This window comes from Mytilus galloprovincialis, chromosome 8 (assembly GCF_965363235.1).
Source record: "Mytilus galloprovincialis chromosome 8, xbMytGall1.hap1.1, whole genome shotgun sequence".
NCBI classification, from domain to species: domain Eukaryota; kingdom Metazoa; phylum Mollusca; class Bivalvia; order Mytilida; family Mytilidae; genus Mytilus; species Mytilus galloprovincialis.
In genome coordinates, this window is record NC_134845.1 from 7,210,540 (window position 1) to 7,228,037 (window position 17,498).

The 17,498-nt window shown below is 32.0% G+C and overlaps 1 protein-coding gene across 1 annotated transcript in view; it reads right to left on the reverse strand.

The window, feature by feature from the left end:
- Positions 1–2,377: 2,377 nt before the first annotated feature.
- The window catches only part of LOC143084967 (allene oxide synthase-lipoxygenase protein-like), a 65,666-nt gene continuing 50,545 nt past the window's right edge, over positions 2,378–17,498 (reverse strand). Inside the window, exons 15-16 of the mRNA XM_076261063.1 lie at positions 8,309–8,482; positions 2,378–2,557 (exon numbers count right to left, since the gene is read on the reverse strand). Coding sequence (XP_076117178.1) covers positions 2,393–2,557; positions 8,309–8,482 — 339 coding nt within the window. The 3' untranslated portion in view covers positions 2,378–2,392. The remainder of the gene's footprint in view (positions 2,558–8,308; positions 8,483–17,498) is intronic.

Here is a 17,498-nt window from a genome sequence, read left to right on the forward strand (position 1 = left end):
AATATTACACATTGTAGTTCAAGTTTTAATAAAAAAAAGTATAGGCCATGGAAGTATTGCAAAGATACACGGTGTGAAAGCAGTCAGATTTTGTCAGATTGTGGATTGATTATTCATTGAAAAAAAACCTTTTTTCGGTATCGGTGCATCCGGTTCCGAAACTACACAAAGCGTAAACCTTACAAACTAATGATCATCCAATGTGTATCTTGAAATTAAATACTTCGCTATTACATGTAGCAATTTAAAAGATACTTTACATAAGAAGAAGTTTGCTATGGTCTCTATGTATGCATACAGTCGTGAGAGTAATTCTTGCCTAACAACGATCTGTCTACACATTTCACTCATCTATTTGGCTGTTTAGAGGGATGCACGATCGACTATTTGAAAAGATTGTTCGAGTTTGCAACAGTTTTTTTTTATATCGTTGGAGCGAAAATGAGTTTACCGGATAAAGGGACATAATTCTGTTTATTTTTACAAAATTATTAGTGATCACAAGCTATTATATCTGAATGTGTTCTACAAAAGAAAAATGAATACGTGAAAGAACAACAGCAAATGATTGATTATTCTTAAATAGATTGTTTCTTTGCAATAAACATTTTTATTTTGTCAAATAAAGGACCGTAAGGTAAAGATCTATTACAGTACAATTCTTCACAGTTACTGTTAATCATTCCAGCAACTTTTGATATATTTCTATAATACATATCAATTTTGCTACCGTACCTCTTCTCACAAGACGGATAGTATAAGGATAGAAAATAAGTCATTTCCTTACCCTCGGCATTTGTAAGGAGAGGTTAAATATTTCCAGTCAATGTTTCAGTTCATTTATCAAAAATTGTATTAATTAAAACCAACTGACATTAACGGTATCTTAGAAGCATTATAGATATAACGAAATAGCATGCGAACAATAAATTCAACGATCTCGTAATTTCAACCACTATAATCAACTTTATGTGTTAAAAATCATGAGCTCACAAACCTGGTATTTATGTTGAAAACACTATCTTGTCATGTTACATTATACGTTTTTACTAAAAATAGCTTCTCCTTTAAAAAAAAACAAACTCTAAGGATGACGCATGCATTCTCTTAAATAACATGATAGAACAATACAAATTGTCAAGATTAGTGTTTTTATTAAAATAATAAGTTGCTATGAAATTATGTCAACTAACTTGATCCAAATATCACAATGTAACTCAAAGGTACACATTTATAGAAGGGCAATGTCATTTGAAATCATATAATATTACAGTTTGTACATATCCATTACAGAAGATTTATCAATTAAAAAAAAACATTTCACTTTACTAGAATTGCTGATATACAGAATTTTTATAAAGTCTTTATTTATATAAAAAAGGGGGACTTCATATCTAAATGCTTATGGCATTTGGTACTGCCTGTGGACGAAGCCATTCATATGGATATTCCCTCTTTTGGTTCCTTTCGTCAATTGTTTTACCAACTTCTTGTAATTTCTGTCGAAACCTAAAAATAGTAGTTGAATTGAGAGATGATGATAATGTGGAAGGATATTTGACATTATATCGAGAACAAAAACATAATTATAAAAGACAACATGGCACCGTTAAATTTGTTAATACTGTTCTGTTATATGGCAGTTGTGATCAAATAGTTCTTTTCTATGTATGTTGGAGTTTGTATTTGTTGCAGTTCAGTGTTTCTGTTGTTCCTTTCATTACGTCTAATAGTTTATGTGTTTTCCTCAGTTTTCATTTATAAAACAACTTGATCTTGATCTTTACCAAAATATAAAAATTAGGATTTGTGAATAATATACATTTTGATTAATCTCTTCTACAAGTTTAATTTTGGAGAGAAAAAAATCAACTTATTCAACCATAAGGGAATGCATTTTATTTATGCTCAAAAAGCATTGTTGTATTATTTGGCCTAAATAAAATGAAACACATTAAAGGTGCCACGTTTGTAGAATAAATTTTGTATATGTATACAGACGAATCCAATATGTTGAGTTTATTTTATTGAGGTTAACAGACTTAACTAACACACGAATTTTTTTCATCATTAATTAGTTAATAAAAAATAAAAGTTTCAAAAAGGTGTATTGAAATTAAGAATGATAACGAATATTTATGAAGGAGACAAAAATGTTCAGCCTCTATTTTTATAATCATTTGAAAGGTTTTTAATTCTACCTCAGGTTCATTTAACACTTCCCGCGAAATAAAGGGCATAGTTTCTACCGACACAAATGTTTATAAAGAATAATCTTCCATTTGATCTGACTTGTTTATATATCGAAACTCCATCTTTTAGTTCAGCAGCTAGTGTATGTCATATGCCCGTAATCGATTTGATTTGTTTTAAAGTCAATAAATGCTTCAGCTTACTCAACAATTTGTACTGCGTGAGGATCGACAATAAACTGTTTCTCAAAGTGACCAAGACTATCTGTTGCTTTGTCACTTAGAATATTCGTAATTGACATCGTCTCTATAAGCATTTCTCTTTTTGCTATAGCATTAAGGATTGCTTCTAAAGCGACTGGACTCTGAAAAAAACATACACCTATATAGCTTTCAATGGTAAATGTTTTGGAATATGTGCACGTGAAAAATTCATTAATAGATATACTTGCATGTACTTATAACTGAAATGATATGGAAGCTTTTAATAAAATATCAGCCAGTTGACTTTGAAACTAGCGGTAAAATAATTTTATCTTACCTCCTAAACATTTCTAGGAATATGACTGACTAAAAGCAACCGCTTCATTTGACGACGAAATAGATGATGAACAATTAAAATAAATTCATAAAACACATTTAAACAGTTTGTTGTTATCAGCAATTGTTTTGTATAGACCCATGTATATTGTAAGTAGGTTCTCTCTTTCTGACGTCTGTATAGCGTAAACATGCACAAGCTCAAAGACATACGATACGATACAGTTTCGATCCCACGATGAAGTTTTGACCATCTCAAATATGCAATAAAATTTACCTTCTTGTCAATTTTAGAGATAAATGGGGTCGAAATTTTAGGCATTTCGTTTTTATTATACATGTCTGCCCTTTGAATAGACGTGCTTAACGTTTTGTTTTCAAAAGATAATCATAATCGGATTTTTGTTTGAATACCAATTGTTTTGGATATTACCTTTTTTTTTATCAAAGTATCAGAATTACAAAAAACAAAACAAAAAAAGCATTTTTTGCGGTATATTTATCTCATTAAAAACAAATCGTCGACTTTGTCATGAAAATTGATACAAATAATCTGCAAACGTTATTAAACCAAATGTCCTATTGAAAAGGTAGGGTTCATGAACTGGTCTTCAAGTTAAATCAGTTTAAACGATAAAAATCATTCGACACATGCAACATTTTTTCAAAATGGCACAGTTTGACGACACGAAAATAGCATTTTACGTAAGCAACATCATTACCTCTCCTGTAACTTTATCGATTACCCTTAACGTATTAAAAGAGCATGTATACCACTAATAGGAAATAGGAAGTGACAATTTAAAACTAGTAACCCCATTCTTGATGATTTTTGACATTGTATGTTAATATTTTGCTTCATGTATATACATATAAATCTCTAAGTTCTCAATATTTTCATAATAATAATGCAGGGCCCAAAAAAATTGACTAGTGTAAAACGATTCAAACGGGAAAACTAACGATCTAATCTATATAAAAGCAAAAAAAGAGAAAAAAGAGAAACACTCATAAACCACATCAACAAATGACAACTTCTGAACATCAAATTCCTGACTTAGGACAGATGCAAAAAAATGCAGGGGGTTTAAGATTTTAATATGTATCAACCTTTACCCTTACCTGAAACAATAATGAAATATTACAACATAGGGAATCTTACTATAAAATAAAAATTCAAATAGCTTAACTCAATCAAAAGACATTTTAACATTAGTGAACATACACTGAATGAATAAAGGACAAGGTATGATTAGAGGCGTTTTTGGCCCCCTTCCCAAATAAGTTTATATATACATCATTGATAGCCTTAGTGTAGAAACTATTCAAAACTATGATTTGTTTATGTTCCGGTGAAAGGAAGGTTGCCTAGCAACGGTTTAAATAAATAGCCAAATTATCACATATGCATTGCTTTCTCATTACACATTAGCACAATTCAAAATAATATTGTTTGTTTAACACTAATTTGAGTTTTCAAATGAAAAGTCACTTCAATTTCAGTTTAAAAAAATGCTTAGCAACAACCTAGCAACAAAATTTTTGCCTAGCAACGGTTCAAAATTTGAAATTTCGGCCATATGAGGTATAGATATAGCAATATTAAAATATGATGTCTGAGTCATCATTATTTTTTTTCAAGAAAATGAATTGACCATAGCAACCTAAAAGTTGCTTAGCAACAGCCAAAAAAGATAGAAATTAAATTGAGCAACAAAAAAAACCTTTTGATTTTTAATTGTACAAATTAGAGTAAAATCAGGTTAGTAAGATTAATACATGCAAGAATCACTAGCAGTTAGAAATGAAAGCAAGTCAATTGTATATCATGCTGATAAAAAGATAAGCAACCAAAATAGTGCTTAGCAACGGTTAAATAATGTTGGTTTTTTTTGTAAACCGAAGTAGGTTTTTGGCATTATTATTATATCTTGATGATGTAAATATCAAATATAATGCTGTTACCAAAAACAGGGTTGAGATCTCAAAAATAAAAATGTTTAAACCGCCGCATTTTTACGCATGTCCCAAGTCAGGGGCCTCTGACCTTTGTTAGTGTTGTATGATTTTTTAATTTTAGCTTCTTGTGTATAATTTGGAGTTTAGTATGACGTCAATTATTAGTGAACTAGTATACATATTTGTTTGGGGGCCAGCTGAAAGATGCCTCAGGATACGGAAGTTTCTCGCAGCATTGAAGACCCATTGGTGGCCTTCGGTTGTTGTCTCTTTGACACATTCCCCATTTCATTCTCAATTTTAGTATTAAATAAAAGATAGCTATCAAAGAAATGGTCGGTTTAATAAAAAAAAAGGATAAATACAAATCATATTGTCACATAATAATTAGTAAGTATAAACATTAACAAGTTAATAGGTAAAATAAACAAGAATGTGTCCCCAGTATTATAGTTTACCGTGAAAATGGGGCAACATCTCTAATTTGGCATTAAAATTAGAAATATCATATCATAGGGAACATTTGTACTAAATTTCAAGTTGATTGGACTTCAACTTCATCAAAAACTACCTCGACTAAAAACTTTACCATGAAGCGGGACATATGGACGAACGGACGGACGGGCGGACGGACGAACGGACGAACGAACAGACGGACGCACAGACCAGAAAACATAATGCCCATAACTGGGGCATAAAAAAAACTTTAAGTTATAAAAGAAGTGGCGCACTTATAATTCATAAATAATAGTTGAAGATATGAATATAGCATTTCACATTTACATGATGATTACCGGTACATTAAAAAACGCAGATGGATTAAAACTATTATTGAAGATTCAGTATCAGATTTATACAGTATGTATAGCAAATATGCATAGCATGTACAATGTCATTGTTTGTCACTTAAAGAATCGTACACTGTGAACTTTTTAAACACTTAACACAATATTTTAAAGACTGAAATGCTGAAAACAAAGTTCAAAGTTTTCGATGAGGTCAGGGTTTAAGACGTTAAAAACTGATTAAGATATGTAAACGAAATTAAGAGGCATGAACATCTTCAAGCGTCTCTAAAAATTCATTATTTCTACGATATATATTCTGAAATTAGCACATTGATCGTCGGTGTATAGTATCATGTGCAATCATACCATATCTCCTTATCTTATCCAAAATGTTATGTTTTTTTTTTTAAATGAAACAGTTGTTGGTAAGTAGTATTTCATGAAACCCCAAAACATTCGAATTTGATTAGAAACGTAGACATACTTCATTAAAGGTTCTCGGTGGCCGAGTGGTCTAAGAAGTTACTTCTGTAATCACTAGCGAGCCAACACTGATGTTGTGAGTTCGATCCCCGCTGGTGCGGGTGCACTCGTCTTCAACCTTAATTTCTCCTTTCAATGTTGATCTATTTATTATTTTCATTCTGAATGTCTTCACTTGCAGGACTGAATGTCCACCCAAAAGGTTTCAACTTTCAAGATTTACAGCCGATTTCATTGAGTGTGAAGCCAAAGGTAAAATCTTTGGTAAGCTTGCTTGTTAGCTGAACCGTGAAGTCATTATTATGTAAGGTTTTCTACCCTCCTTTCGAAGTAGCATAGACCATCAGACAGATAGATTGGTAATCTGCTGGACTAGTATATTCTTAAAGGAGGGTAGTTAACCTGACCTAACAATGACTTTATGGTTCATCTAACAAGCAAGCTAACTAAAAATATTACCTTTGACTTCACACTCAATGAAATCGGCTGTAGTATTCACTAAGTTCAACCTTTCCGGTATTGAATAAATATTTGAAGTTAATTAAAAAAATCTTATTTATTGCATTAGGGATATAAAACTGTAGTAATAGTAGTGAAAGTTGTGCCTACAATAGCAAGTGAGAGGGAAAACAAGTTCAACTACTGTTTTTGGTGAATATTCAACAACTACCCTAATTGTTTTTTAAGTAGCAAGAAATATTGACTAAATCTGATATTTTTAAAATATTTGAAGAATAATAGAAATCCGATGGCAATACATGCTTCAATTATGTGTACAATAAACCTATTAGGTGTTAAAGCTGTATCTCAAAAACTGTAGGATGATAACCTACTCTTTATATTTATAGCTTGTACCAAAAATACCGGACATTTAAAGAAAATTTTATTAAAAAATCAAAACCCTGTAGACATACACACCTCTATTATAAATAAAAAAAAAGGTCAAAAACTGAAGGAGTTAGCTAGACGTATATGTCCGGACAGAAACAGACAAACGGACGGATGGATGGACGGACAGATCTAAATAAACGAACGTGCTCGACATTTTGTCACGTGAGAGGAGGGGGGAATGTGAAATAGTATTAAGAGGACATAGTGTCTGTAAATGTACATTAAACAGCTAGTTAAGAAGTACCAGTGCACTCCAGGAATCGGTATAGGTTTGGCATGGAATTTTGTCACTTACATAGAACTCCAGACAAAACAAAATACACATTCGAAATGGCAAACATACACACATGTTTTTTTCGCGCATACTTCATAAGTTTGTTTGCCATGGATCTTATCCATTTGTAATTATGGAAATTAAATATGTTACAAGTGATTTTAGTATTCTTAATTCAGTCTGTTCAATTAACTATTAAATTATGGACATTGCACTGGTGAAGTGGGAACAAAAATGTGCACGAAATGGTTATAATACATAAATCTATTTTTCTGTAGATGGTTAAATAGAAAATTTCAAAGTGCAAATTATATACGTTTTGATGAAATGATTTTCTTCAGAACTACAAAAAGAGTTTGAATATATTGAGAATTTATTATCAAATTCATTTGTAAGATTTCGTTGAATATTTGAAAATTATAATGAATAAAAATAAATTCACCATATTTCAAGGGACACAACTCTGTATTTTGCTGCACAGTGTTAGACTATTTTGATCATTATTGGTCTGATTTCACGTACAACATATTTTTTTAAGAGAGTGACATGTCTTGATGACTAGATATGACATAACACAATCCGTACGTGATATTCTGATCAATTATAGATCCCGGAATGATTTCGTACCCGTGCCGTTCACTGTGACGTATTATAATGACTTGTCAAAATATGTAAACAATCGGATTATTTTTCAAATTTTTAGACATGAGCGCCAACGTAGACCACCATGATATTTTATTATGTGAAAGATACATAAGAGTACAGTTGATGGTTGAAAATTTCAAGATGGTCTACGTTGGCGCTGATGTCAAATTTTGTCTCCGAACATGACGAAATTGTAGATTTTTTACACTTTTCGTCGTTTAGGGTTTTTCAAGGTCTCAGTTTGAACATATTTGAGTACATAACACCTTAAAATAAGATTCTACATGGACGATCAGATACTGCAGTTCATTACACAGGCGTGATGGGTTTCAACTTCCAAGTTTAAAAATTCTCGAAAAAGGGGGGCCAGAAACGGCCCTTATCATACCTTGTCCTTTGATATATGATACAATGTAAATACAAAATCAAAAACATATGGCAACAGTAACATTCCGCTGTGAGATGTTAAATTATATTTTATTTTAACAAAACTAATGCGAATGGAAACTTCTTCAGTCAACATAAAATGCACATACCTTGTCTGTAGGGGGCTTTCCAGACAAATGGTATGGGTAATTAAATGGAGCACCATATTCATCATACTGTTCGAAGTTGGCAGTGGCATGACCAGCACTACATGTGTAGATTATAGCTGTCACTGTTATAACAAGCTGGTCTGTTGTTTTAAAATTACCATTACCAGGCACTCCCTGCAAGACATGATTAATACTATATATCAATCTGCGAAATAGTTCCAAACGTGATGTCGATTGGTTTCAGTAAGATTTAGAAAACTGACATACAAACAAATGTGTAGTTCATTGGATTAAGCAACTGTAAAGTTGATTTTATTGTTTGTTCATGAACTTACTAATTATTAAAGGTACCAGGATTATAATTTGATACGCCAGACGCGCGTTTCGTCTACATAAAACTCATCAGTGACACTAACTTTTTGATATTTCTTCATCTAATTGTTCAAATAGTACAAAAATATCACATCTATTTTTCTAATTAACACAAATCTAGTAATTATATTGATATTTTCCATAATCAAAAACTATATCTTAATGTGTAATCTATATAGTAATAGGTTTTCAAGAAAGAAAATGAATAAAATATTGAAATATTGTGTATTTTATAAATTGCTATCTTTTGATTATTTACCAACCAAGATTCCAACCCCGCCATCATCTCTTGACTTTACAAGTTCTGCTCCCCAATTCTGTAGTTCATAATCAGCGTCCAATGAACCCTCTGCTGCTGTTTTAAAAAGAAAGTTATTACTCAGTTGCAATATAATTACTATATATCAAGATGAAATTATATTAAAGAAGAATGCATTGTTTCAACATATCAATTTTATTTTTATGAATGTTCAAAATAGATGACAGGCTTAGCATTTGTACGCGGTTTAGAGCCGAGTACAAATGAAACCTGGAACTTGTAAGGACAACAGTTGTTTACCAATGTTAAAACCAACTGGGGTTTAACGGCATCAATTGTGAACATTCTAAAGTCAAACATCGCAAATTTTCCTTATACTTTCTCATTAGATAACTTACTATAGTAGAGTCCAACATATTTCTCAACATAGGACTTTATGGCATCATACAGCAAAAGGCCATCATCTCTCACATGATAGGCTCCGGTCAGTACAGACTGATCAAATACCTGTAATAAAATCATTGATCTGAATCAGGACCAACATGTACATTACTTATAATAGACGCATGTTTTAATGACAGTTATCTAAATCACATCGGATACAGCAAATTCGGTTAAGAAATTTATTGATTTATACTTAAATTAAGTTCTTTGTTAATAGTAAAAATGTTTTATGATTCGTCAACATTTGGTTTTGTATTGTTTTCATACAAAGCTAGCTTTAATTGTATTTAAACAGCAATATTTCATAAACAATTAAATTACCCCTCGGTTTTTCAAATTTTCCGGAAGAGTTCCATGTAAATCCAGTCTCCACCATTCCATACTAAAAAGTACAAATATAATAATGGTTTCAAATAAATTATTAAACTCAAATAAATTTTGACTTTTGAGAAGACTAATAAATGGATTTATGTTTTCGGAAGCACTGATGTAGAATTGAGTTATTCACTAAAACGTGATCATACATATCTATATTATATTTATGCCGGTTAAAATTAAATTAGCAGCATAATCTTATCTTATTGTTTGACATGTACATATAGTTATACACCTTGTATTATATAATAAACAAATATTTTGCTTAAATTCAACAACAGTTTTGATATAAACTTACCTCTTTCTCATGATATGAAAGGTGCCATTTATTCCAGCATTGGAAATTTTATCTATGATACCACCTTGTTTAATCAACGATACAAGTGCAAGACTGAAAAAGAAAATTTTAATTTGTATATATATAAAAAAAAAATGTGGCGTACTTGTAAACTAGACAACTATCTACCAAATTTCAAAGCGTGAAAGCAATTATAGGCAACCGTACGACCTTCAACAATGAGAAAATCTCATACTGTATGGTCGGCTATGAAATGCACCGAATTGAACAATATGAAACAATTCAAATGAGAAAACTAACGGCCTAATTTATAACAAAACATTTTACGATTAAAACTAGAGGCTCTAAAGAGCCTGTGTCGCTCACCTTGGTCTTTGTGAATATTAAACAAAGGAAGCAGATGGATTCATGACAAAATTGTGTTTTGGTGATGGTGATATGTTTAATTTGTACATCTTACTTTGCTAAACAGTTTTGCTGCTTACAATTATCTCTATCTATAATGAACTTGGCCCAGTAGTTTCAGTGGAAAATGTAAATAAAAATTTACAAATTTTATGAAAATTGTTAAAAATTGACTATAAAGGACAATAACTCCTTTGGGGGTCAATTGACCATTTCGGTCATGTTTGACTTATTTGTAAATCTTACTTTGCTGAACATTATTGCTGTTTACAGTTTATCTCTATCTATAATAATATTCAAGATAATAACCAAAAACAGCAAAATTTCCTTAAAATTACCGATTCAGGGGCAGCAACCCAACAACGGGTTGTCCGATTCATCTGAAAATGTCAGGGCAGATAGACCTTGACCTGATTAACAATTTTACCCCATGTCAGATTTGCTCTAAATGCTTTGGTTTTTGATTTATAAGCCAAAAACTGCATTTTACCCCTATGCTCTATTTTTAGCCATGGCGGCCATCTTGGTTGGTTGACCGGGTCATCGGACACATTTTTTAAACTAGACACCCCAATGATGATTGTGGCCAAGCTTGGATTAATTTGGCCCAGTAGTTTCAGAGGAGAAGATTTTTGTAAAAGATTACTAAGATTTACGAAAAATGGTTTAAAATTGACTATAAAGGGCAATAACTCCTAAAGGGGTCAACTGACCATTTAAGTCATGTGACTTATTTGTAAATCTTACTTTGCTGAACATTATTGCTGTTTACAGTTTATCTCTATCTATAATAATATTTAAGATCATAAACAAAAACAGTAAAATTTCCATAAAATTACCAATTATGGGGCAGCAACCCAACAACGGGTTGTCCGATTCATCTGAAAAAATATAAAACAACACGTTTAATAATTTTCAGGGCAGATAGATCTTGACCTGATGAACAATTTAACCCCAGTTCGATTTGCTCTAAATGCTTTGGTTTTTGAGTTATAAGCCAAAAACTGCATTTTACCCCTGTGTTCTATTTTTAGCCATGACGGCCATCTTGGTTGGTTGACCGGGTCACCAGACACATTTTTTTTAAACTAGATACCCCAATAATGATTGTGGCCAAATTTGGTTAAAATTGGCCCAGTAGTTTCAGAGGAGAAGATTTTTGTAAAAGTTAACGCCGGACGACGACGGACGCAGGACGACGCCGGACGCCGGACGCCGGACGCCGGACGCCGGACGCCAAGTGATGGGAAAAGTTCACTTGGCAGGTGAGCTAACAATATGACAAACATCAACCATAGAGAACCACTGAACTACAGACTCCTGTTTGGGACAGGCACATAACGAATATGGCGGGGTTTGTGAGCGCTCAATCCATCCCCCTAACAGAGGACATTGGTGTAACAATAAACACGAGAACACACTTTAAAATCATTTGAAAAGGCTTAGTTCATCAAATAGATAAAATATACATACGTCGGACACAAACATGAAGTAGTAGTGAACGAGTACTAATACATCATAAAAACAAAACGACACTAAGTTGAGATCTAGGAGTACTCGCATTTACACACAGCTACTTCAACGTCATTAACAACTTATGAAAACAATCATTCATCTAAGACTAAAAAATATCAATTAGTACACATCCAACATCAAATGAATTAACTGTAAAGACGTTATTGTCAGCATTGAAAAAAGCATGCCCTTGTGCAATGCCAAACTATAAGTATCTAGAGATTTTAGTACTGTGGAACAACTTAACGTAAGAGAGATAACTCGTATTATTTATGATAGCGCTTTGAAAGTGTTTGAACACTCAGTTTCTATTTATAAAAAACATAAATCGTCAAAATCGTCCAAATAATATGGTTCGATGAAAATTGCAAAAACGCCCGAAAAACATTTCATGTCACAAGAAACTTTTTTCTACGTCACCAAACGGTTGCAAACTGGAGTGAATACGTAATTGCTAGAAATTCTTACAATAAAGTGAAACGAAAAGCCCAGTACAATTTTAAGAGGAAAAAGGTCTGGAGCTTTGTAGTATCGCAAAAACGAATTCAAAGAAATTTTGGTTAACCTTAAAGCCAAAAATTAAATCAAAGTGTGTAGCGAACAACGAAGCAATGTTTAGTTATTTTGAAAATGTTCTTGGTATGAACCCACCCGAGCTATCTGATGCAGTGTTAGATCTTTTAAACAACACTTATTTTGATGGTGTATATATAGACTTATTAGATACAGACATCTCTGAAGACGAAATTATTAAAGCACTAAAGAGACTTAAATCCGGTGCAGGTAACGATGAAATTTTAGGTGGGATGTTTTCGTCGTGTCCTTCATTTTTCGCACCTATTTTAAAAACTTTGTTCAACTCGATATTTGCTATCGGAGTATATCCAGAAAATTGGACTGAATGTTAAACTATTCCTGTTCCTAAATGTGGAAATCTTACGAGTCCGATTAATTATAGACCTTTAATATTAGTACGCATCCTGTCATAGTTGTTCACTAGTATTCTAACTGACCGTTTGTCATCGTGGTCTCAAGACATAAATAATACAATAGACAACCAATTTGGATTCCATCCATGACGACCTACTGTTGACGCAAGAATTACACTACATGGAATTAATTCAAATGCTCTTCGGCATAAATTAAAATTATGCTGTAGCTTCGTAGAGTGTTTGATAAGGTGTACAGAAGAATTTTGATATACAAACTTCTCAAATCTGAAGTTAGCAGTAAATTCGTATCAAGGGTAAATTCTATTTATTCATCTGTGCATTTACGTGTGCGGTCTGGTGGAGTACTATCAGAGCCTTTTGATAACCATCTTGGTGTAAAACAAGGCGAGCCTTATCTCCCTTACTTTTCTTATTTTTCATAAATGTTATTATTCAAGATATCTCCACTGATGTAAACGAAGATGTCATATCTTTGAATGGTATTCTTATTTATTTAATACTTTTGGTTGACGACACCGTTTTATTTGAAAAAACACCGACTGTTCTGCAACACTTATTTGATAAACTTTTATTTTACTGCAATAAATGTAATATCGAAGTTAACGCTGATTAAACCAAAGTAGTGGTATTCAGAAATGAATTTAGACCAGTAGACACTAGTAGTTTAATTGAGGTCCGGAGCTGGCATGTCAGTTAACTGCTAGTAGTCTGATGTTATTTATGTATTATTGTCATTATGTTTATTTTCTTTGGTTACATCTTCTGACATCAGACTCAGACTTCTCTTGAACTGAATTTTAATGTGCGTATTGTTATGCGTTTACTTTTCTGCATTGGCTAGAAGTATAGGGGAAGGGTTGAGATCTCACAAACATGTTTAACTCCGCCGCATTTTTGCGCCTGTCCCAAGTCAGGAGCCTCTGGCCTTTGTTAATCTTGTATCACTTTAACTTTTAGTTTCTTGTGTACAATTTGGAGTTAAGTATGGTATTCATTATCACTGAACCAGTATATATTTGTTTAGGGGCCAGCTGAAGGACGCCTCTGGGTGCGAGAATTTCTCGTTGCATTGAAGACCTGTTGGTAGCCTTCTGCTGTTGTCTGCTCTATGGTCAGGTTGTTGTCTCTTTGGCGCATTCCCCATTTCCATTCTCAATTTTACTAATTTTTACTATGATAACAAGGAACTGCAAGTTGTTAATTCATATGTGTACCTTGGTGTATTATTACATTACAACGGAAAGTTTTAACATACTCAAAAACGTCTAGCAAAACAAGGATTTAGAGCCATGTCATCTTTAATGAACTCTCTCAAACAATTCTTTACAACTCCAGAAGAACAGATGTTTCTTTTACGTCTTATTTCTATTTCAATTTCTATTGTCAATTTTATCTCTATCTAAATCAAAGCGTATAAAAAGTTAACAATAATAGATCAGGGTTCGGCCTTAAAACACGCAGTCGTGGCAAAACCGAACTGCGAGCTATAAAGGACTAGCGTAAAACAATTCAAACAGGAAAACTAATAACGAACTAATATATTAATAAAACGAGAAATGAGAGACCCCTATGAACCACACAACAAACGACAATCACTGAACAATAAAATCCTAACTAGCATTATTTAGTATTATTCAAAAAGTATACATGGAAAACATTTTACGGGATTTGGTGCGCATTACACAAATAAGTGATTTAAATAATACTCGAAGGTCAAAATGGTTGAAATGTAAATAACATGGAAAAAACATTTTCGAGATCGAGGACTTACGTATTAAAACCGTATCTTATCGTTTTGGGCACCTTATATCACCCTGAAATTTAGGTGGGGTTCGTATTGGCCAGTCTTTAATTTTCTATGTTTTGTTCTGTATACTATAGGTTGTCTATTTGTCTTTTTCTACTCAAGCCTATTTTTTTACTTAATTAGTTTGAGTGGCCCTCTAGTATTTGTCCCCCCACACTTAACAAATTGCAGCAAACAAAAGTAAAACAAATGTATGAAAAACTCATTGTGAGCAATAACCATTGACAGTAAACGTCTTATCATAATTTTCCATTAGTCTGCATTCTGACAGACCGTAAACAATGTCTGAAGGATGTTTGTGTATTAAAGTTGTAAGTATCTTGAACATTTTGTTTTCAGGGATCGTGCAACTATGATAACATATATTTATCTTGATTTTTGTCAGTTTTTATGGCCTTCCTCTTTTTGCCCTTGAATTCTGTGCTTTGATATATTAATTTAATTTTTGGAACTTTGGTCTGCAATGCTCTTCAACTTTGTACTTATTTGGCTATATAACTATTTTGATCAGTAGACTGAGCGTCACTAATGTGTCTTATGTAGACGAAACGCGCGTCTGATGTACTAAATTATAATCCCGGTACCTTTGATAACTAATTATATATTATTTTGTAAGTGCATGATAATTGTAGCCTTGATTTTTGGCAATTTTATTTGTTTGACCTACGCTTTTTAGAAAAAAAATGCCTAAAAGTTTGGTATTACTGTTTCACATTTTAATTATACGTGTCGATAACAGGCAATTATTACACCACTGCAATGAAGATGTTAAAAAAAATCAAAGTTTTATTCAACATTCAATAATTTTAGTAGTTTCATTCTACATCACAAAAGATGTACGATGAATTCTGCAACTATTTTATATATATAGGATAGGAAACTATAAATTATGTTGTAATTGCTATATATGTCCACATGTTAACGGACTTGCACTCAAATCGTCTGTCAGAATAGACGAAACACCCTAAATAAATTTGATTTGAGAAATAAGTTATTATGATTTTATCTTTTTTCTATATAAACAATGTATCTGTGAAATGAGTATAATTCATCCTGTATGTAATAAGGCGATATCTAAAATGTATAGTGAACATTCATATTTCATTTTTTAAAGGTTAATTTTAAACAAGGTTTTATTCTTTATAGAATTTAAACAATTTCTGCGTCTAAATTATAGGGATATATGTATATAAATATAACTGTACCTGTTAATAGCCATGAGATACAAGAAATGTGCATTCAGTAATTTCATTATTGGATGTTGTAGAGCAAGGTTTCTTTTTGTCGCGACACTTATTCCTTCCATCATCAAATGAGTAAAATCTGAAATAATAATATAAGATGAATACTCATATGTAGTGCTTTCAGATAACTATCAACTTGCTAAGAAGTTCCTAAATATTATCTTAGATGGATTAGGTAATTTTTTATGTACCTTTGTATTTTTCATTACGATATCCTTATTAAACTGCTTGCACTGACTGCAAACTAGTTTTTTTAATTTCTTTCAAATAAGTTGTAGTCCGAGCTTAATTTGCTCTCACATCACGGAACATAACAAAATATTGTTTAACTTTTCCTAAAGTAGTATATATGGATTTAAGGACTTTAAAATGATAGAATTTGTTCATACTTTGCCAAAATGTAGTATACATATATATTGTGACATGTTAAAAGCATTTTTGTAAGCTCTGGTGTTTGTTGTGACACATCACTACCTTATATGTTATGTTCATCATAAGTATTCCTTATTTAAGTGAACCAACAAAACAGCTTTGGAAGCAACAGGTTTATGAGTTAATGTATTGTTCAATACTTTCAAGATCATAGTAATAAGTCGATTCACAAAAATACTGAACTCCGAGGAAAATTCAAGACGTAAAGTTCCTAATCAAATGGCAAATGATGAAACACATCAAACGAATGGACAATAACTGTCTTATTCCTTACTTGTCACAGGCATTTTCAAATGTAGAAAATGGTGGATTGAACCTTGTAATTTGTTTTGCTATTGAATTATTCATTTTGTTAATATAAAAAAAAAGTTGTATAAATGCCATGAAACATCTCTCCAAATAAGACGAAGATAACACAGAGAGTAAGCATGTTTTTGTGCACAAATATGACAAACGAGACTAAGAAAAAAATATAACAATCAGTGCTTTACAGCATCGAATCAAATACGACAACGTTTATGTTTAAACTGTTAAACGTTATAATGAAAATAACAATATGTCACTGCAAAGATACATTTGATTGTCTTAATCTTAGTTTATAATTCCTTAGAACAAACGGATCTACCTAGCACATTATATAGAATTGAAATATATATGTATAAGATATTATTTATACTTAGATGAGTAAGAGATTGGTGATATGTAGAATCAGCCAGATTGTACCACATCTTTGCCAACATCCAGGTATACTCAGGATCTGATCGTAAAAACACCTGTTTGCAAAAAGACATTCATACAAATGTTTTGTCCATGTCTTAAATATAACAACCCTGATATCAAAATTCAAACTTTGTATTGAATCTACAGCCGCGTTGATTGCCTAGTGGTGTAAGTAGTCGAAGATAATTTTATCAAAACAAAAAAAACATTCACAACCAACATGTGGAATGTGCAACAAATAAAGAAAAACATTTACATCCACAAGTACGGGTAACTTGCTATGTGAAAATGCAATAGTTCATAGTCCGTTTAATGATTTTGATTGATTTTGTTTTATCTAAACAGATGTTGTATTGCAATGCTTGA